The 23,637-nt window shown below is 32.2% G+C and overlaps 1 protein-coding gene across 1 annotated transcript; it reads left to right on the top strand.

The window, feature by feature from the left end:
* Positions 1 to 394: 394 nt before the first annotated feature.
* On the top strand, positions 395 to 3,864 carry LOC145592262 (protein FAR1-RELATED SEQUENCE 5-like). Its single transcript, XM_081648710.1, has 8 exons — positions 395 to 512; positions 1,081 to 1,457; positions 1,579 to 1,966; positions 2,073 to 2,295; positions 2,874 to 3,109; positions 3,158 to 3,255; positions 3,466 to 3,523; positions 3,626 to 3,864. The coding sequence occupies exons 1-8, from the start codon at positions 395 to 397 to the stop codon at positions 3,862 to 3,864; spliced, it is 1,737 nt and encodes a 578-aa protein (XP_081504836.1).
* The last annotated feature ends 19,773 nt before the right edge of the window (positions 3,865 to 23,637 follow it).

Raw genomic sequence — 23,637 nt, 5'->3', positions numbered from 1 at the left:
GCATGGTACACCTTGCCTTCCACGTTGGATTTTACATCAAATTAATACTTAATCTGCCAGCTTTACACATTTAAAAAAAAAAAAAAATCCTACCTCAATTCATGCTATCGGGCGTGATTATCTCCCTTTTGTTGTAACTTCCACATTTTAATTGCACCAGCTTTACACATTTAAAAAAAAAAATCCTACCTCAATTCATGCTATCGGGCGTGATTATCTCCCTTTTGTTGTAACTTCCACATTTTAATTGCACCAGATTTTCAACTTTAATTACGGAGAGAAATTTTTTTGTTAATTTCCACCAATTTTTAAATTTGAATTTAGAGAGAATTACAATTAGAATTATACAAAGAATTATATTGACAATCTAAATCACAGAGATTTTAGCAATATAATGTCCTACCAATCCGAATTTCGCCATGATTCAGATTCGAGATTCGTTAATTATGATCTAGATAATGATGATATTGACAATGGAGGTGAATTTGAAGACATTGTAACTGACGGAGAAGGTAATTTTTTGGTTTTTGTATGATTTTAATTTTTGAATTTTGGTTATTATGTCAACATAATTTTGATATTATTATTTTAAGTTTCAAATCAGAATATTTCTAATATTTATTGAATGTGTTAATTCCTTATATTTAAGTATTTATATTATAGAATATAGAATTTTATATACATTCGATTTTTCGATTTTCGGTTGGAGGTTGATGACGAAGTTCTTTTTTAGTGACCCTTATGTTCTTTGCTATTTTAACAGACTAATCAATGAGTTGTATACTCTTCCTATAGTATGTTCGTTGATTGTAGGAGTAATGTTCTTTTTAAATTTATATTATTTAAGTCAATGGTTTTTTTGGGGAAATATTGATGTAGTAATTTTTTAAGGAATAATTTTTTAATATTTGATATAAAATATAATATTAAAGAATTTTTTTTTAAAAACATATAAGACATATACATTACAGTAGTGAGGTATATGAACTATTTAGTTTACTTATTTATTGTGCATTATTTTATGTTATAATGTACATTCATATGTGATATAACGAACATAGTTTATTTTTATTTTTGTAGGTTTTATTGAGGCAAAAGAATCCGAATTGCTTCATAGAAAAGTAAACTCTGACGAAGAGGCATATGATTTATATAATAGATATGCATTCAAACATGGTTTTGGTATACGTAAGGGAAAGTTGAATACTAGAGAAGACAAGTGTACAATTCGACAACGATTTTGTCAATGTTCTTATGCTGGGTTCAAGAGGGTTAATAAGCTTGGTGCTGAACCAAAGGTGTATCAAAAAAGAGACTTCCGTACCGGATGCAAAGCCATGATTCAATTTGATGTAGACAATGATTCTGGTTTGTTTGTTGTAGTTAAGCACCTTATGGAGCATAATCACAGCAGAGTCCCTGTTTCAAAGAGGCATTTGATCAGGTCACATAGGAAGGTTAGGGCACACTCATTAAGTTATTAAAGAACAATGATTTTATATTCAGCGTACATTACTTTATTTCATAATGTACATTATATGATAACTATTTGAACATTATTTGTTTAATTGATTATAGGTCAGTGGTGAGCAGGTTGCTATGCTTAGTAGTTTAACTGAGAATGGTATACCTATTGCTGATGCTGTCCGTGTTTTGAAAAGTCAAGCTAGAGGTGAGGTAAATCTTGGTTTTTTGTGTAGAGATGCATATGGTGTTTCAGCTGCGGAGAAGAAAAAAAAGTTTGATGGTTGTGATACAAAGCAATTACTTAGTTACTTTAAAGAACGAAAATCTAAAGAATATGACTTTTATTATGATTTTGATGTTGATGAGAAAGGTTATTTGCAATCCTTCTTCTTTCATGATAGTAGAATGAAGGTTGATTATGATGCTTTTGGAGACTTATTGGTCCATGATACTACATATCGTACAAATAAATATGCTATGATTTGCGGTCCATTTGTTGGTATGAACCATCATAATAATAATGTTATGTTTGGGATTGGATTTTTGATTAATGAAAAGTGGGAGTCATGTGTGGTTGTTCAATACTTTTTTGAAATCTATGGGAGACAAACATCCTGTCACAATAATGACTGATCAAGCTCAAGCAATGGCCAAGACAATTAAGATTGTCTTTCCAAACACTCGGCATCGATTATGTACTTGGCATATTGGGGAGAATGCAAATAAAAACATCAAAGGACTCAAAGCAAAGGATGGTTTCAATGACTTGTTTGATATTGTTTTAAAGTACACCGATACTATGGCGGAATTTGAGCATTATTGGTCAAGGTAACATTATGCAGTTTTTTGTTTCTTATAAAATATTTCGTTAAATATTAGTTGCAATTTTAGGATATTAATTATGGGATATAAAATATTATAATTTTAATATTTAACGGAGGTAGTACATTAGTTCACCTTAGATTTTGCATGTTCATTTAGTACATGTAATTGTTCTATGTTTCTCAACAATATGTTCTTATTCAATACAATGGATATTCCTTTTTCCCAATATTGAATGTTTTACGGTTTTATTCCTATGTGTTCTGTTTAATAAGATTTCACTAAATGAATGTTACTTAGTAAAGATCCTATATATTTATTTATTTCAAATTGTAATAATATTTCGTACTATAATGTAGTGTGGATTAGGTGCATTTGTTATGGACATCTTTTTACTAATATAATTTATTTTAAACTATATTTTGTTGAAGTTCTACATGCTCCAGTTAAAGCTTTGTGTACGATCATTGATTATTCAATTCAATACACTAGCATTTTACATGTTCTTTTAATAATTTAAGTTGTTCTTTTTGTTTTTACTTTATGTTCACTTAATTAGCTAGTCATGTTCTTTTTAATTTCAGCATGATTCAAAAATACAACTGCAAGGAGAACAAATGGCTTAGCAATTTGTATAATATTAGAGAGATGTGGTGTTCTGTATACTCGAAAGACTACTTTAGTGGTGACATTCTCTCATCTCAAAGGAGTGAAACAACAAACAAATCAGTTTCTCATAGACTCCATGTCACTCATGGTCTTTGTGATTTCTACAATTCGTTCCTTGAGGTTGTTGATGAGTGGAGGAGCAAAGAAGGCAGTAAAGATTATGATAGTATGACTGGTAATTGACACTTAGTGTGGGCAGATGTCGGATTGTTAGAGCATGCAAGAAAGGTATATACCATTCAAGTCTATGTACAATTTGAGGATAATTTTGTGAATGGTGTGCCTTGCACTGCAAAGGTAATAGCGATGCAACCTCCTCTTTATTAATATCATGTTGGGCATCCCAAAAAATATTTGATAATGCATATAGTTACTTTTGATGAATCAATGGTCACAGTTGAATGTACGTGTAAGTACTTTGGCGAAGTGGGGCTACTATGTAAGCACTCACTCCGTGTACTTCACTTGAATAACATCACCTACATTCCGAAATGATATATTGTGAAGAGATGGACAAAGGCTGCCATGTGCACTAGGGCTGATGACAAAGTTGTTGCTGAATCAGGTATCACTCCTTCTAATGTTTGGAGATTACATTCTATTAGGACCTTTATTAGGCTTATCGACCGTGGACAAAATGACATAACTACTTGAACTGTCATTGAAGAAGCTATTGATGAGTGTACTAATAGAATTGATCTATTATTGAGAAATAATGAGGATGAACCCACACAATGTTCAAACATCAATGATCAATTAGCTACAAAAGATAATGGTAATGGCAACCTGTTGGAACCACAAGATAATTTAGAGGAGTGTGTTGAAAGAATAGATGTGGGTGATCAACAAGAGGATGTGGATGATATTGATGTTAAGGACCTTGTTAAGAGAAGGAAGAAGGGATAAAGAAACACTAGACTAAAGAGCACTCAAGAAAAGATATGTAACAAGCTAAAAGGTCAAAAAATCAAGTCATGGAGAAAAAAGAGTGTTAGAGGGGTTTCTAAAATGAAACAAAAGGCGCAAACTACAAGCAAGGTACTATACATTATTACATAATGCTCTTTAATTATATCATTTATGTTCTTTTATTATGAATGTGCTCTTGTAAATTTGTGAGCTACAAAATGATTCTTTTTCAATATTGTTTAAGTTCTTTGCAGGGTATTCTTGTGTTCTTTTCGAAATATAACCTTTTATCATTATTCATACCTTGTATTCATTTTATTTTATTTTTTGGTAGGACTCTATGGCAGTACCTCAAGGAAATATTTTGGCACATTTATCTGAATTTGGAGGGTCATTAGAGTACGTTGAGCCAGATGAATACTTTGGAATAAATATTAATCCCTTTTAAGTTACACACGATAGAGATATTTTTAATTTTTTATAATTGGGCATACAAGTTTTTTTGCTTTATGAGCACCATTATTGAATTGTCTTTTTTTTTTTTTTTTTTTTTTTTTTTTTTTTTTTTTTGGTGCAAACAATTGGATTGTCTTTGATTTATGAGTATGAGTATTTTATTAATTAAAGATTGATAATTATTATTATTTTATAACTGCACATTATACATATAATACTTTTTTCATGGGCCCACTGAAATATGAAATGCAATATTATATCAGTTAGAATATATTGATATACATCACTATCTTTTTTGAAATTATCCTTTCTTAACTCAAGGATATAAGGCCCTTGTTTATAGCCTTGTGAATAATCCAAGGAATTATCGTCCTTAGTTCATGTTCAGGTATTTAGTAGTTCATGTTCTTCAGTTTCAACCAATATGTTCTTTGTCATAGTACACTATGTACTTTTATCAAAACAATATTCATATGACTTTTTTTTGTCTGATTTTTGAATACTTTGGTATTGAATTTCACACGTTTTACACCTTGAATCGTTGTTGATTCAAATTTAACGCATAATTTTTTATGAGCAGTTCAAATTATTGTTTAAAGGCATTGGAAGGATAATTAACTTTAATACAAAGAATATAAAGTATAATAAAAAAGAACATACTTCACATATAAAAGTACATAGAAGTAATATCATGATTTCAACCAAAAACAACGCGTTTCATAAAATAATTGATATGTTCTACATCAATTATACTTCAACTTATTGAATTATCTTTCACACTTTAAAATTCCAAGAAAAGTCATCAACTTCCATTGTCAAAAAGATAAACAAAAAAACAAAATTGCCCCATTGTTCAAAATAAGAAAAATATCAGATATATCAATATCCAATTTGAAAAACTAAGGTTAAAATATGCTTCTTTGCAAGATGATTGAAATCACCCATTGTTCCAATGAATGTATTAAGCCTTTTCATTTAAGAATCTCTTGGCGCGAACACAAACATTTGCATCGAATTGGTTGAGGTTGCTGGTGATAAGCTCAAAAGTGTATCGCATCCTCAGTTTTTCAACGCATCAAACTAAAAAAAAAAAATTATAAAATAAATTAAAACTTATTTAACACAAACAAAAAATCCTAAACAAAAATCTAGTAAAATTTGAAAAAACATAACCTACATTTTGGTAATCTAAACCACACTCCCATGAGTTCTTTCCATTATAAGTTTCCATGTGACGCATGGTATATATGCCACAATCAACTTCATTATTCACTGTTTGCCAGGGCATTGTAAACAACATCATATTGTATGATGGCATTTTTTCATGAAGTTTAATATTTTTCCGTTCAAGGTAACTTGTAAACGCCTTCAACTGTGAAAAAGAAAATAAAAAACAATAACTGTTATTAAAGATTGCTGAAATTGCGTTAGAAATAGACATTAAGCAAAATTTTGGATATATCTTACTATTTGTTCCGGAAAGTCCTTATATTTTTCTGCCATGTCCATACCATCTGGAATTGGACTGCTATCAATATTCTTGATTGATCTTGATCTAGTGTTGACGACCAAAACATAATAATGATCAAACACGTACACGAGAAAGAAGAACTGAACCATTAAAGAACATAAGTTATGGTTTGATATTTTAAAAGATCTATAAACAAATATATATATAAAAAGAACATGCTTTCTAAATGAAAAGAACATGCATTCTAATTAAAGAGAACATGCTAATTGAAAAGAACAGTATACATTTTTATACGAATCCTACCAATTGGAAACCTTTGACTGACTTCAACTTATTATCCAATCATCAATTGCTTCCTCAAACCTATGTTGTTTCAAAGTAGGAGTGACAACTTGACTATCATCTTTGTAAGCATCATTCATGCATAAATGATTCTAAGCAAACATAACAAAAAATTGAATTAAAAAAAAAATCAACAAAAAAAATTAATCACTACAGATTTGGATAAAATAAAACAAAAAAATTGATTAACCAATACTTACAAATGCACTGTTTGGGAAGTAATCCTCTTCTCATTTGATATAGAAATTTAATAATTAAAGATAAGAGACCAAGCATCCACAATTTCAATGAATATGCCCACATCATGACCAAGTGATTTGATTATCTCTCTTGTTATAATTGTATGACCATCATCATACAATAATTCCCTACAAAAATTAATAAATGAACATTCCAATAAATTATAAATTCTAAAAGAAATGCTTATGAAAAATATGATATAGAGGTAAGTTTACTCATCATCCAAATGTTGTTCATATGCATATTCCAAAATAGCATTTTGGAGGTTGTGCGATTGTCCTAGTAGATGCGAGTATTTAGCCAAATACGGTGACTTGAATACATGTGCCAACTTTCTTAACCTTTTTGAAACTTTTGGTGATTTCCTAAATAAAAAATAAATAAAAAAACCCACACCAAATAATGATGAAGGATATAAACATTGCAAGTAAAGAATACACACTTAATATAAAAGAACATGTACCGATTATGAACATCACTTTCCCCTCTTTTTCCATAATCTTTCTCATATTTTTCTTTTCCTTTTTCTCCCATTGCCCTTTTTCGTTTTTATGATTTATTTTCCTCACGATCATCGGTCTTTCTTCCTTGGACACTAAAAGCACACAAATACAATGTAAATAACAAAAAAAAAAAAAAGGCAGAAGTAACAAGTACATAGATATCAACTAAAGAAAGCATAATAAAAAGTACATCAAGCATAATATAAAGAACATTAAAGATTTAAATAAAGAACATATACCATGCTATAAAAGAACATCATTTATATTGAAAAGGAACATAAGTTTTTTTTCCCTATTCGAAAGAGTAACATAAAATTAATAATAGTACAATATATAATCAACTACAACAACAGACATGCTCTAACATAATAACACCCATCCAGTCATATATAGATAATATTTACCACTACATTACCAAGTACAAAATATCAAAACCAACATATTAAATATGTAGACACCCAAATGTGTCTCCCCAAAACCAAACCCAGTGATGAATACCTTTTGCATCGAATGATAATCGAATAAATTGAAAGTGTGAAAGGTCAGGTGTTGTGGTTAGTTTTTATTAAAAATTCTTTCTTTCTGTTTTCGAAAAACAACTCTATTTTATGAAAACAGCCAATCCAGTTTAGTTTGGTCCACGACAAGGGTCCAATAATAGTGTAGTTGGATGGGGCTTGCAAGGAGCTTTCCAACGATATATTATAAGCCCAATTCCGATGAATAATGAGGAAGTTATGGCCAAAATACTAAACCGGGCCCGGTTTGATCTTTACATGCGGTCAGATGATCTAGGGGAGGCCCAATGTTAATTATTATTCCTAAAGTTATTAGAATTAATTATAGTCTTCTAGAATTCTCTAGAAGGTTCTCTTAAGTCCTAATAAAATTAGAATTAATAATTATATTTTGATAAGTTTTACTTGGAATAAAATATTATTTTATGAAAAATACGATTTCAGTTTTCATACGGACTTTACGAGTCAATTTTGATTGATAAGTGGACTCCGTGTTTGAAAGCGCGTAGGAAACCAGGCTGTCGCCAAACGACAGGCCTGTCGCTACGCGACAAGCCTTGTCGCCACGCGACAGACCTTGTCGCCAAGCGACAAGTTTGGTTTTGCGGCGACAGCGTGGAGTTTTATTCCTTATCAAATTCTACCTATTCCGGACTATTTTCTTATAAATAGGGTCCTTGACCTCCGTTTTTATGGATCTACAATCAACGATCAGGAATTCTCATCTACAATCCACAATTAATTCTCAATTCTCTCTAAGCTCTCATCTCTCTAGCTTTTCACAAACACAATTCTGCATACACGAGATCTAGAAACACACCTAGCCAAGTTCGAAGTTACCTTCGCCCTAGACGTGAAAGGTTATAATTTCTGAGGGTTTGGTCCCTAATTTCTATTTCAATTATTTAATTTAATTATTTGATTTTATACTTTTCCTTGAAGTTACTAACGTGTGTATTTTGTTATTAGAAAGAGGTACGAGGCATCAAAGTATGTAATCTTATTGCTCTATTCTTGTAGAAAGCATGTTTATTATTTATTAATTCCTAGCATCATGTTAGGATGTTATTATTGCTTTCTAGTATCATGTTTAGGGTGCCTTTTACTCTTTTCTGATATCATGTTAGTATCGTGCTAGGGCTAAAGCTTTGATTTTTATTGCTTAGTGACATGCTAGGCTTTGTTATTAATCTTGTTAGTATCATGCCTAAGATCTTGCTATTATTATGCTTTAGCGTTAATATGATTATTATTGTTTTTATAATTATGATTATTGTTATTATGTTGCTTGATATATTTTATTATTGTTATTGCTTGATCACGCCTTTTATGCATGTTTAAAGGGAATTTGTACTTGTAATCACGCTTAATAAAATAGTTAATAATCTTGTTTAGGGCTAATATGATTATAATTCAAGTGATCGCCAACAATAGTTTTATTCGTGCATTAATATTAAACCAACATAGATAAACAGGTTTATGGTTAATCTGTTGATTGTATGTTAGTCAGAAAGCGCACATGAATACGAGAAGAATGAAGTAGAGGCCTATTTAGGGCAGGTTCAATCTCTTTTAGGTTGGATTTGTACCTTCATCCCCGAACCCTATTTGGTTCAAGAGCTTTTGGAGTTAACGATCTCCTGGATCGTTAAGGGGTGTAATCTTCACCTTGTAAACGGTTTACAAGTTCCTAAAACTTGTTGGCGACTCTTTTGCTTTAGCTTACTTCCCTTTGGACGCCACCATGCTTAAGTGTATGATCACAGTGGGGTTCAAGTTTGGGGTAAAGCTTGAAATATTCCCTACAAAATAACAATAAGAATGTGCAATAATTAGTTACCCGGTCTTCTCAATATCACTTATTGGATTGCTAGACACCTTTTCAACATCATCAAGATGTATATGTAAATCAAATGAGGGTTAATGCACTTGAGCAGTTTGTGGTGTCTTCCATATGCCCTTATTTTCTTCTTGCTTTCCATTCACATCTTGGGGCTGTACACCGTCATTCATCACCACATTCTTGACGACATCATCAATTATATTCCCAAACCAATCTGAAGCGGAGAAGTCAGTGTCCTGACTCAGTATTGAAGCTCCTTCCACACGTTGATTTTGTGTGAATTGCTGTAATTCAGAAGGCAATTTTGCACTGGCACACTTAGACCACATGGCCGTAACATTGTAGATTGTGGTCTCCTCAACTAATGGAGTTGTATGGAACCTCTAACTTACTCTCAACAGATTGGATAGGTTGAGAAAATCATTGGCTATCCTCCCTGTTGCCTCTCGGAGCATTTGATTATATTCCTGAAATGTAAACAAGCATTCATGACATCTTGAAAGATCAAGGTCATTCACAATCTATGAAAAGAAAAAATATTTAAATTAAAAAGAACATATACTTTAAGATTTGATGGGACATTTTGCTGTTTTGGTTGTTGATGTTGATCTTGTTGTTGTTGCTGCTTATCTTCTGGTTGTTGTTGTTGTTGGGCTTGTTGTTGTGCTCGTTCTTCCTCTTCTCCAGATTGTCGTTGTGCTTGGTCTTCCTGTTCTCCAGATTGTAGTTGTTGCTCTTCAAGAAAAACACCTCCCTCGATGGCTTGAACTCCAATAAGATCCTGTGGTATTGGGATGTCCACGACATCTGGTCTCGGAATTCTGTCCAACACTTTACCAAGCCCAAACCCAGGCCCTAATTCTTCAAAAATGTGTTTCTTGACGACGTCTTGTCTCCACTCTTTCAATAATGGGAATTCTCTAGGCATAAACGACGTCTGATTTTGTAGTCGATCGAAGTAACATATCTGCATCACATTTTTAACATTAAATATGACATCAACAACAAAAACTAATTGCACAAACAATGTGTGTTCTACACAAATAATGATTAAACTAGTTGACAAAACATGTCATGCATTACCATAAGAAATGGCAATGGCCCAGCAAAGTATGTATTCGATTTTTCCTCCACTTGATTGTCCACTCTATCAAACTCTCTATTGCATAAGAAGACCAATCATATTCTGGAATCTTCTTGGTGTCAGTTGTTGTGCTCAAAAATCTATTAAAAAAGAACATCATAAATACAAACAAAATGAACAAACCATAGAAATACAAAGAACATACTAGATGAACGAAAAGAACATAATATATAAACAAAAAGAACATAATATAATAGTGAAAAGATCATATTAAATGAAAAGAAAAAACTATACAAACCAAATAAGCTTATACACATTACAATTAAGAATATAATATATAATAAAAAAGAACAATGCAATTATTTAAATATTGTTGTTTATCTAAATTTTTTTACCTTAGATAAAGTTGTGTGCTTGTCACAGACTTAATACATGAATTGACAACTAAAACAAGGAAGCTCCTTCGCCAGTCATCATCAAGTGAAGTTGTTTCCAAGCATAGATGTACTTCCAAGTCCGTCAAAGTAGGCACTTGACCTCCATGATAACTCTTGAATTGCCTTACCAATTCATCATACTCCTTTTCACCGGGCTTAGCTTCTACAATTTTTATTCCTCCAAATGGTACTCCATATACCAAATGGACATCAATTGCCTCGATACTTAAAACTTGATTTCTACCACAAACTATGCACATCTCATTAATCTCCAATTTATCTACCAACATAGTAGCAAACTCGGGTGAATTCCTTGGTAGGTCAAGGTGTAAAAATCCACCAAACCCCATGTTCTTTATTGCTTGCAGCTTATGCACTTGATTTTCTAAAGCATCCACCAAGTTCATTAAGGGTTGTATTGTATGCCTAGGTTTCACAACACATCTACCAAGAGGAATAGAATTGTCCTCCTCATCCTCTTCATCATCCTCATCTATTTTTGCTTTCTTTTTTCTATGAGTAGGTTTCACTTTTAACACCTCCTTTGGTATAGCAACTAGTGATGATGTCGTACCTGATTGGGAAGCTGATTGTGCAACACCTACCTCAGGTTTCTCAGCAACCTCAAAGCTAGCCTCTTCAATTGGTGCCCTCCTCTTCTTTAGCACCAATTTGTTTTCTTTTGGAGCAACATCTTTGAGTGCCTTGCTAGTAGCTGGTTTTATTGGATTTGCATCACCTTCTTTTCTTTGTTTAGGATCACCTTTCTTACTGGAAAAAAGAACATTGCATAATAATTTAAAGAACATACTTAATATTAATTAAGAACATCATATATAATTCATATGTACTTTGTGATTAGACTAATGTTAATTAAAAAAGTACATTTGTAATAAATAAAAGAACATATAATTAGTAAATAAAGTACATTTTTCTTTCTTTAATACCTTTTTTTGGTAGCTATTTGCTTAAACTGATAATCTGTTTTCTTTTTTGGTAGACCCTGTTCTTGAGGTTGTGATGCCTTTTTGGATTTGATTGCTATGGGTACATCTTCGTCAACCCTGTATGACAGACTTACCAAATGAGATCTCGAATGAAAAGGGGATATCTAGTTTTCATATAAATCTTAGCTTACTAGTTGATATTTATTTTCAGCTTTAATTTAATAAAGTAATCTCAAAATCAATTCATATTAAAACTATCTCTATCATAACACTAATCACACTAAAACGACATTTTATGGGGTATGGGCATACAAGATCACCACACAAGTACATAGATAAGTACTACAGGATCAACACACAAGGTGGGGACTATCTTGATAATGGATTCCAATATCCATATCAAGTTCAATCACCGCAATAAAATTCACTCATCTCAAGCTATAACTCCATGTATCACTTTGGATTCATCTTTTTATCCCACCGTCACTTTTCATTTCAACTTAAATTCTTTAATATTTTTTTTATTATTTTAACTTACCATATCAAGCTTATCAACAATTAAGCAAAGCAAGCATATCATAGAACATGTACTCCTCTCAAAAATAATATTATAACAAGACATATAAGAATATTATAAAAGAACATATACTTTTCCCAAAAAAAAAATCATTACATTACAAAGAAAAACAATTAAAGAACATCAAAGTCTCACAAAGTATACATACGGCCAACTATAGGGCTTTAGTTAATTAGTATTTTAATGACCCTACCAAGAACCAAACCCACTATTTTTAATGAATTACTGTGAACAAAACAACATGCAAAATCTAAAAATTTATAATTTTATCTTACTTGGAACTATCATCCATATTGTTTATGGATCTTAAGATTGTCGGGTCCACAATCGGACCTATGCCATCTACAACCGCACTTTTGCTACCTTTTTTAGACAATATATTAGCAATAGGTAGCTCGTCCTCATCATCTTCTTGTCCTACACTGATAAACAACAACAAATATAAAAAAACAACACATCAGATCCAAAATAAATAAAAAACAAAAACAAAAACAGAAACAGAAACAAAGTTGTAAATATCCAAAAAAAAAAAAAAACGAAAATGCTTTAAAAAAAACCTAGGTTGTGGATCATCTCGTTGTTCTTCTTGAACCACGAAATGTTCTTCTACGCCTGGTTCTTCACGAATCACAGTAGATTCGCTACTTTGATTCCAAAAAAACCCAAAAAAAATTCGAGCACAATTAACAAAAAAAAAACGAAAAGAAAAATAAATTTAAACTCTAACAATACAACATTATGGAATAAAAAAAGCATTTGATGATTACAATTACTACTTACCTTTCGTATAATTCGGCCATAAACCCAATATTTCAAAATACACTAGGGTTCTTTGTTGAGAAAGCAGAGAGAATATAGTTTGAATAGAGAGAGAAATTTTTTAGAGAGAGAAACGATTTTTTGGGAAATGATATCAACCAAAAGATTTTTTTACAATTACTGTGGGCCATAGGGGGTAACTTTTCAAAATTAAGTAAAAAACTACCTCCTAAATAGTCGCGTTCTCTTGCTCAGGGTATAATGTACTTTTTAAATTACATGTTCTTTATTAATCAACATAATGTTCTCTCCGCCTTTTATATTGTTGATTGGGATATGCATGGTACACATTGAAGGCTGTCGTTTTGGGCCGGGTGTACCAATCATGAATTATTTTCCATGCGCGGAGTTTTAGGAGAAATTGGAGAAAGTAATAAAATATGAAGGTAGTGGGGTAAGTGGAAGAATAAAAAATTTTAAAAAATAAAAGTAGTGGAGAGAATTGGAGGAGAGAGAATATGAAATTAATAAAATATGATTTATGTTGGGTCAACTAGGTGAGAGAAATGAATTAAATATTGCAAAAGCTTTCCAAATAAGGAAATGAAGCAAGTATTTAAAAACGGCCGAAAAAAGGAAAGTGGAGCAAGTATTTAAAAACGGAGGGAGTATATGTTAAGCAAAATATAGTCATGTGGGATCTTGTTGGATTTGTTTCATAGTATCAACTTTTTATAATTTTACTCTTACACAATTATAGATATTTAGGTCATGTTCTCTTACACTTATTTTCAGTTTAGTTCAATTTAGTTCAGCTCCAATCAGTTCAGCTCCAATCAGTCCAGTTCCTAATTTCCTTCTCTCATAAAATATTCAGTTTAGTTCAGTTTAGTTCAGTTTAGTTTAGTTCCGTTCAGATCCATTCAGTAAATCAGAACATGCTCTTAGGATATAAAATATGTTTTGGAATGCGTAATTCATCCTTGTTACAATATTAATAGAACGGAGGAAGTAGTACACAACTATACACCCATTAATCTTAAAGTCTTAATAATAACAAAAAGAAAAAGTCAAATGACCTTAGAGACCGGTTGCTAGTTTAACCAATCTCTTTGAATTAAAAGAGAAAGCAGCGCGAGAAAAAGATGAGTTATCTAAGAGACCAATTATAGTAACAACCGGTCTCTTTTATTGTACTCCCTATGTTTTTTTTTTCTTTTCTTAAAAAAACGTTAGAGTCAAATTTGCACATTTGTCGAGACATAAGTTTGACCATCAATATTTTTAATGGGAGATTAGAAAAAATTTTGAAAAAAATTAATTTATAAAAGTAGACATCATGACAAATCTAACAACATATTATATGATCATATTTATATAAAAGTATAATATATTGGTAAAAAAATTAAGTCAATAATGACATATAAATAGTGGAAAATCTCAACGCTAGTTTATAAAAAAATGGAAGGAGTAAAAGAAAAGAGCGGGAATAAAGAAGAAAGTAGGGGGGTGATATTGCTAACATCTAAAAGACCGGTTATTTATACCCCGTCCGCTTTTTTTAAATGCATTACTTTGATTTTTGCACTATTCACATACCATGGTTGACTTGATATTTTTACCTTTATAAAATAAATGAATGTTACTGAGTACTCCGTATTATATAATATATCATTAGATTCGTAATAATGTCTAGTTTCACAGGGCCTGTTCTCATTGACTGAAATAAGCTGAACTGAACTGAACTGAATATTTTATGAGAGAAGGAAATTAGGAGCTGAACTGAACTGAATATTTTATGAGAAAAGGAAATTAGGAGCTGAACTAAACTGAATATTTTATGAAAGAAGGAAATTAGGAGCTGATCTGAACTGAAAATAATCTGATGAAAACAGGGCCATACCCCCTCCGTCCCCAAAACTTCGACCCTTTTGGCCTAATTTAGTCCCAAAATGATCGACCCATTTGCATTAAAATACCCACCAATTTATAATAATATTTGTGCAAAATTAGCTTCCCCATATAAAATTTTATTTTTTCATGTATTTTTAATACTTTATCTCTCTACTTTTTTACAAACCCATGTAAATTTATCTTTCCAATATGTTTTTATTTCTTTTTATTTAAGTTTCTTAATAACCGCGAAATCAATCTAAAAGGGTCGAAGTTTTGGGGACGGAGGGAGTAATATAATTTTATTATAATTTTTACTAATTAACAATTAAAGGTATTAATAGTCAAAGTTGCGTCTCGACAAATGTGTCGGTCAAACTGATGCAAATAAAAAAAAAGCATAATCAGTCACTTTAATTGATTTTTTTTTAAATAGTTAACTTCAATTTTTTTTGGGTTGATAATGCACGTGCATCAGTGTGCATCAATATAGATCCGCCCCTGTATATAACCTTGTTGATGATAGTCGTATGATATACAGTATAATTTTTTTTTTTTTTTGACGATAGTTATTGAGATATTATTTGATATGGTAGAATATTATCTTGTATATTTTAGTTAACTTCCTATTTTCCTATTTTAGTTAACTTCCTATTTTCCTAGGATTATATTTTATTCTAGGGTTAGAAGTTGTAACTCTATATATATTTCATGAGTTAACGTAAAATACAATCCCTGAACTTTGGTATTTGTAGCATTTTAGTCCCTTAACTTTTAAATGAGGCAAAATGGTCCCTCAACCACCCAAGCCTTACCCTTTCTGGTGGAGGAAAAGCTTAGTCAGCAAAGTTTAGGGACTTTAAAGCCAACTAAGCAAAGTTTAGGGACCATTCAATATGATGTGTCATTTATTTCTATTTTTTTTTCAAACAAAAGTTTAGGGACTTGTTAGATCACAAGTCAATTAATTAAATTAAATATAAACTAAAGCTTAGGGATTTATAAAGTGTATTTTTTTTTTACCAATTAAATATTTATAAAGTGAGTGGACAAGAATTAAAAATCGCTAATAAAATTTGATAATCATAATATATTTTATAATAAATTTTCTTCTTACCCTTTTTTCGGGCATGTTCATCATAGCTTAATTTCAGTTCAGTTCAGCTCCAATCAGTTCACTTCAACTTAATTTAAGTTCAGTTCAGTTCAGCTCCTAATTTTCTTCTCTCATGAAATATTCAGTTCAGCTCCAATCAGTTCAGTTCAGTAAATGTGAGCAGGCCCTTCGTAATAAATTTTTTTATAATATATCTCAATCAACTAAACTCATTAACCACACATCCTCAAATCCTAAGTCCTTACCCCTTATATATTTGACACACCAAAAAAAAAATTAAATAAAAATAATTAAACCAAAAAATGTAATGTGTTTTCAAAGTCAGTGAGAAAGACAAAATCCAAACTCTGTAATATAAAACTAAATAGAAATATGAAAAGATTGAAAACTAGAATAAAAAATAATACCATCCCACTTTTTTTTCAAACTGACAATTTATTTTCATGCGTTTACTTTCTAAAAGGGTTTCAATTTTTTTGGGTTTTGTGTGTCAACTTTCAAGGTTTATTTATTTATTTATTTTTTATGCTATGTGTTTATGTTCTAAATGATTTTCAATATTTTTGGTTATTTTGTGTGACATTTTTTAGGGTTTTTTTTTTTCCTTGTGTTAATGTCTAAGAGAAAATAATAATTTCCCTAGCTTATTAACTAAATATATTTAACCGAATGAGTAAGAACTAAGAAGGAATTTTTCTTTCACAAACAAATTTCATATTATAGCAAGATTTTAGCGAGATTTCTTAACATATTTTAGTGAGAGAAAGTGGATTTGTGACCATGAATTTCATACTTAAATATCTCTCACTTATATATTTTTATAAAGTTAATAATTTTTACTAATATTAATTTGATTATTTTGTTGAAATCAAAGTAAATTAATAAATTACACTTATAGGTTAAAACTTATAATCATTTTATATGAGAGCGCCATGTGTCCCTATAGGTCCCTAAACTTTAGCTAATAATAATTGCATTAGCCACCTCATCCTATAGATCCCTAAACTTTCATTTCTAATTTAATTAAAGCCAACTCATCATCTGTAATACCCCGTATTTTTATACGTATTTTCCTAATTAATTAATTATTATTTTTTAAAAAGGGTATTTTAGTAATTCAACTTACTATTTAAATCTTGGAACCAAAATGATATTTGAATTTTGGCGCCAAAAGTATTTTAAAAACAAATTATTATTTTGGATAAGATTTATTATCCATTTATCCTATTTTAAAAACCGGATTATTTACATATTTCGGATATTTTAATTAAAGCAAAATAATTTTTTTAATTAATTAATTATTATGGCCGAAATTACCTAATAACTAGCTAGGATTTTCGGATTTTCCATGTATGGAAAATTTATTTTTCTTGGTTATTTATTGGTAAATAATTGGTATTTAATTAATTAATTATTATTCTATATTATTTATACAATTATTTTAATCCTTAAAAATCGAGCAAAATCTTCCTAAATATATCTAGAGGAATCCGAAAATTAGAGCTATGGTAAGCTCTATATTTTCGGCCCTCATGAAATATTTTGGGGGAATTTAATTGGTAAAATTATATTTTTAATTATCTCCCAAAATCTCCTATTTTCCTTAATTCTAATTCTCCATCTTTTTAATATCCAATCATCATATTTTCTTGCCATTCATCCTTCTTAATTATTCCTCAAGTAATTCCAATTTCCTTAATATTTTTCATGACATACATACCTTCCATATTCAATTATACACAATCTCTTCAATATCAAAACTTTCCTTAAATCTTTACTCACTTCTCCAAGTAATCCCTTAAACCCTACTTACCATAATTCTTCCTACATTTTCCTACCATAATTTATACACATGCTAGCCTATAAATACCCCTTTAATTCATGATCAAACCTCACACTAATTCTCTTCTTTTCTTCTCTTCTTTTTACACAAATCATCCCGTTTATCTTTAAAGCCAATTTTCGGGCACTTCTGGTCAGTTTTTGGGGTATTGACGTTTCACAGAAGATTGTTTCTCTCAAAAAATCCTTGAGGTTAGGCTCAAGAATCACCCAATTCAGAGTTATATCGAAGGAGTTATAGCCTCTGCAAGTTCTGCCTATTCTTTCCAACGAAAATCCAATTCTTCTCTTTTCCGTGGTTTCTTATCTTTTCTTCTTCTCTTCTCTTCTCTTATTCAACTATTATTATTATTATGGGGGATTTATAAAAATTATTATGAGTAGTTTTAATTATATAAAATTAGATTTTTAATGATGTTTATGAAAATTAATTTAAAAGGTTCATGTACATATAGTTGGGGGGTTTTTAATTTCATTGTTGTGATTATTTGTTAACCTTATATTAATTAAGGTTATATTTATTTGTAGGGTGTTTTTGATCAAGCTACTTGAGAGTTCTTTTGAAGTGTTTTTGGCTAAGCAAGGATCAAGGTACGTTAGGTGGTTAGATACCTTGAAAAAAAAACATTGGTTTGAATAAGCATGTTTGAATGATTTCTTGTGATGATTGAATTAAATTGAATTGAATTATGGTTTATGAAATAAAAGTATGTTTAAAAGATTGGTTTTAATAATTAAATTGGAGTATTGATTTTTATAACATGTTTTGATTAATTAATTTATTATTCATGTTTAAAAAGGATTGGTTTTGAAAGCATGTTGGATTTATTAAAAAAAAGGGTTTGGATTATTATTATTAAAGGTTGAATTATTGGATTTAAAAGAGAATTTATTGAATCATTGATTTATTATTATTTATGCTTTATAAGCATGTTGGTAATCCCACTATGCGGATTTGGTTTATTGATAAGGCCTTGGACTTTGTATGACCGGGTCTTTCCTCAAGAATAGCCTTGTTATATAAGGGGACTAGGTTGGGGGGTGTGCACACTTGGGAGAGGAATTGGTTTAATTGGTTTATTATGAGGAATTGGTTTTAAATAATTGGTATTGGTTTTATTGGTTATGGATATTTTGCTAACCCGTACTTCTTATTTGTTTAGGTTCGCCCTATTTACCGTAATGGTAAGCAGTGTTATTTCAGGTGGAGTGAATAAATTGATGCATTGGAGTCCCGGGATTTGGTTTCACTAAATTAGGAGTTTTGGTCTTGTATTTAATTTGAGTACTCATGACAATGGTTACTATTTTTAGTCTATTATTAAATAAAGAAGAGTATTGAAGTTTCCGCTGCAAAGTATTGTATTATTTAATGAGTGTGAGTAGCCTTGCCTAATCACGCGGCGGTAATACACCTAAATCTATCTCTACGGTATAATTATACGTATTATACTGGTATTTCCGTAGAGGGATATTTGGGGGTGTTAGAAAGTGGTATCAGTTTAACGGTCCTAAAAAGATTTAAATTGGAGTAATAATAAAATTGTGGGTAGACTTAAGAAGGGCATATAGGATAGATAGAGTTTCGCATTTGTGTGAGAGTCAAAAGCCTTATTTTACTTAAAAACTATTTTCCTATTTGTGGAAAGATGAATGAGAAAAGGATGCTCGAGTTCTCTACGGAGGCCTATAATGGGTACGACTCTCTGTCTAGGAAAGGCTCTCCTCAACGTCGTAGGTAACTTTCCTGGGAGACGCGGGCTCGACCGTCCTATAATCATGATTCAAGTACATATTTATTATTTTCGAAAATAAAAAGAATTGAAATTATTTGAAACTTGAGTATGCGATGATGTGTGCATTAAAGTTGGTGTTAAAACACCTTGAAGTGTGTATAGGGGCTCCGAAATTTTGGAGTGTTACCCATGATTGGGTGATTTTGAGTTATACTTGGTTTATTGAGTTATGAATTTCTTATTGCAAATGGATTTTGAATTGGACTGTTTGTGTGATTTGGCATTTAATTAGTTGTTTTGCATGTGTGTGTGAAACAGATGGAAAAGATTGATCAAATGAGACATCAATATTTTGACATTCATTACTTGAAAGATAGTGGAGTCACAGTTATTGAGTTCATGACTGGAATTTGTACCTTGGCCTTGACCCTTTGTGAGAAGTATGGTGAGGAAGCCTTGACCCAACAACCTTGGATGGTCCTTTTGGCCTTGGCCCATTTACCTAGGATTAAGAAATACCAACCTCTCTTTGACAAATATAGGGATGTGATCAAGGAAGATGGAACAATGTGGAATGAGAAGCATCATCATGAAGGGAAATGGTTGGCAACAATGTCTAGCCTTAAGAGGGACTTGCACTATGTGGAGCGCAAGTATGAACCTAGGAGGAAAGTTGTGAAAATTCCCACAATCCCAAAGGATCGAACCTTTGGACCTAATGACCAAATGTACTTCTTAAATGCCCAAGTACCTTTTTCATACCCAAAGAAGCGACATGAGTATGTGGAATCTAGTGATGAGTCCTTACCACCTCTTGGTAGGAGCAAGCATTACCGTTATCTTAGCCAAACTCCAAGCTATGAATCTTCAGAACAACCTAGCCCAAAAGTCCATTTCCATGTTGCAAAAAGGCCTAGAACTCGTTCTCAAACTGCAAAAGAAAGAGCCCAAAACCCCAAAGCTTCTTTAATCCAACCTCGTGGGGATGTAAGCCCAACAAAAAGCCCAAGTTACACTCCTGGTCCGGAAAGAAATATAAGTAAATCTGGGTCAAGCTCATCGGGCCTTATTCCAAGCTATAGTGGTTATAACCCAACTCTCATGGCCGAACCAAGTAATAGAAGTGAGGATCCGGATTATGATCCTATTGAAGATGGTTATGCTCATAGTGTTATTTGATTGATTGATTTTGAACTATGGTTTTGTTTAATGTCTCAATAATTGTCCTAAATGACAAAGTTGTATTTTCATTAATTATTAATGAAATAAAATGAATTATTTTAAATTTCTCTATGTTGTTAAGTGAATTAAATGCTTATATGATAAAACTTGTTTTAATTTTCAAAGTGTGATAATTAAACCCAGGAAGTATGTCTCCAAGAATAAGGGATCAATTAAGGAGTAAGCGCACTGGTTCCAAAGTTGGGAAGGTCCTTAAGCAGTTAGCCCATATTACTGAGAACATCACGAAAGTGGTGAAAAGGGAACACCGAAATCCCGAGCTTGATTCCTATAGTGAAGTCTTTAAGAGGGTAGCTGCAGCTAAGCCGCCTGTTTACTTGGGAAAGGAGGACCCTGCCAGTCTTGAAAACTGGATTAGGGAGTTTGATAAGTTGTTTGATGTTATCAATTGCCCAAGTGAATTGAGGGTGAACAATGGGGTTTACTACTTGAGGGAGGAAGCTGATTTATGGTGGGCCCAAAGAAAAGATGAGCTGTTGAAGAAACCAAACTTTGGGTGGGATGAGTTTAAGGAAGCCTTGAGAGAAAAGTTTTACCCTTCCTACCTGAGAAAGCAGAAGTGCATGGAGTTTACCAACCTAAGGATGGGGAACATGTCAATCAGTGAATATTACAACAAGTTCATTGAGTTGATGAGGTTTGCCCCGGAAGTAGTCCCTACCGAAACCATCAAAGCTCAGAGATTTGAGCAAGGCTTAACCTTGACCCTCCAAGGGAAGCTAGGGGGAGTGACCTTTGAGACTCTGGATGAATTTTATGGCCGTGCAGCCCATCTGTACGGAATTAGGGGGAGAGAGATGGAGTAGGTTGGAGAGAAAAGGAAGAACCCGAACTCTTTTCACGGGGGTGAAAAGAGGCACAAGCCCAATGGGAATTACCAAGGGAATTCTGGTGATAGGAGGGACAACAAGGGAAACTTTGGAAAGGGGAATGGAAGCCAGTCGTCCAACCATAAGGGGAATGGGAACCAAAGGGGTGAGAAACCCAAGAGGAGGTATTTCTGCAAGCGGTGTGAAAAAGACCACCCAGGGAAGGACTGTGAGGGAAACCCGGTAACTTGTCGTTACTGTCAGAAGTTGGGACACCGTGACTACGAGTGTTTCAAGAAGGAAGCTGATGTTAAGTCTAGGAAGGTGAAAGAGTCTAGTGCACCTAGCAAACCACCTCAGTTTAGTGGACCTACAACCAAGGCTGGAACCAGTAGCAGTGCGGGAAGTGCCCCAAAAGGTCGTGTGTTCGTGATGAATAGCCGTCAGGCTGAGCTTCTAATGATGTGGTAATTGGTGTTTTCTTTATAAGTTCTTCTCATGTGAGAGTCTTGTTTGATTCAGAGGCGTCGCATTCTTTTATTTCTAAGAAAGTAGTTAGGAGTCTCGATTTAGAGAGTCCCGAGTCAGTTTCTCTAGATGTGTCTATCCCGTCTGGGGAAGTGAGGAGTTGTTCGAGATTGTTTTTGAGTGTGCCTATTTCCATTTCTGGGGTAGAATTTCTGGCAGATTTGATCGAGTTCGATTTGAATGACTTCGATGTAATTCTAGGCATGGATTGGTTGGGAAAGTATGAGGCAAGGATTGATTGTGCGGCTGAATAGGTCACCATGACTAGCCCAAATAAGACTAAAGTGGTATACAAAAAGGAAGGGAAAAGGTCAGGGTTAAGAATTGTGTCTGCAATGCAACTACAAAAGCCGGTTAAGAAGGGTTGTCCTATGTTTTTGTGTAGTGTTCAAGAGGTTGAAAGTGAGGAAAAGAAAGGTGAGAAGAGTATTCCTGTGGTAGATGAGTTTCCAGATGTATTTCCAGACGAGATTCCGGGTATGCCGCCAGTAAGGGATGTTGAGTTCACTATTGACCTAATGCCTGGAACTGGACCTATCTCTAAGGCTCCATATAGGATCGCTACTACAAATCAAATTTGACTTTTAAAAGTATTGTAAATTAGAATTAAGCTATTCATTTAATTGGAAATATAGGGAAAAGAGTAAATTAAAATTGAAATAAAAAGAAATATTAAACGAATATATAAAAGAAATAAACAAAAAAATAGTAATATGCGAACAATAATGATCGAACATGTGACCTGCTTCCTTTTTGGGCCTTGGTTCAACTGCCCCAACCACTAAGCTATATGGTTGCATAGTGATTTATGCCTAGAATTTATTTTTATATATAGTATTATTTTCTTATGGGTGCCGGTTATATAGAAAAAGAATGCCGGTGATTGGGCCACGGGGGGCGGGGCCGGGCCGGGCCTCCACCAGCTCCCTGGCTCCGCCCTTGGTATTATTATTATTATTATTTTACAAGAATATTATTATTATTATTATTATTATTATTAGTTTTTCCATATTATTGACTTTGTAGGATTCTTAATAACTCAAAGAATTAAAAGTATTAATGATTTAAATTGTATTTTAATGAATATATCCATCCAAGTTGAAGCTAGTTCACCTATTTTGTATTTTAATGACTTAATCCCGTAATATTAGTTTGACTAATAAACACTCTCATCTCGATCGATAATATATTGTTGAATTAGACAACTCGATCCGTCCGTTTTTTTTTTTAATAAAAGAGAATAAAAGGAGAGAGTGGAAGTAGAAGTGTAGTGGGACAAAATGGGGAAAGTGATGAGCATAAATGATATAAATGGGTATAAGAAATTAAGAAGAGTTTCAAGACATAAATGATGAGAGCGATGAAGATTGTTAATGATGATGATGTTGGAGATGACTCCTTTTTCCAGCCTTAGCTTTTTCCTTCT

This window comes from Chenopodium album, chromosome 18, assembly GCF_948465745.1.
Source record: "Chenopodium album chromosome 18, dcCheAlbu1.1, whole genome shotgun sequence".
Classification (NCBI taxonomy): Eukaryota; Viridiplantae; Streptophyta; class Magnoliopsida; order Caryophyllales; family Amaranthaceae; genus Chenopodium; species Chenopodium album.
This window is presented reverse-complemented; position numbering and strand designations above follow the sequence as displayed.

Bases quoted from the DNA above. Each gene is read 5' to 3' on its own strand.
- LOC145592262 (XM_081648710.1), top strand. From the start codon at position 395: ATGTCCTACCAATCCGAATTTCGCCATGATTCAGATTCGAGATTCGTT. The intron at 513-1,080 runs GTAATTTTTTGG...TTATTTTTGTAG, and splicing joins CATTGTAACTGACGGAGAAG to GTTTTATTGAGGCAAAAGAA. The intron at 1,458-1,578 runs GTTAGGGCACAC...AATTGATTATAG, and splicing joins TGATCAGGTCACATAGGAAG to GTCAGTGGTGAGCAGGTTGC.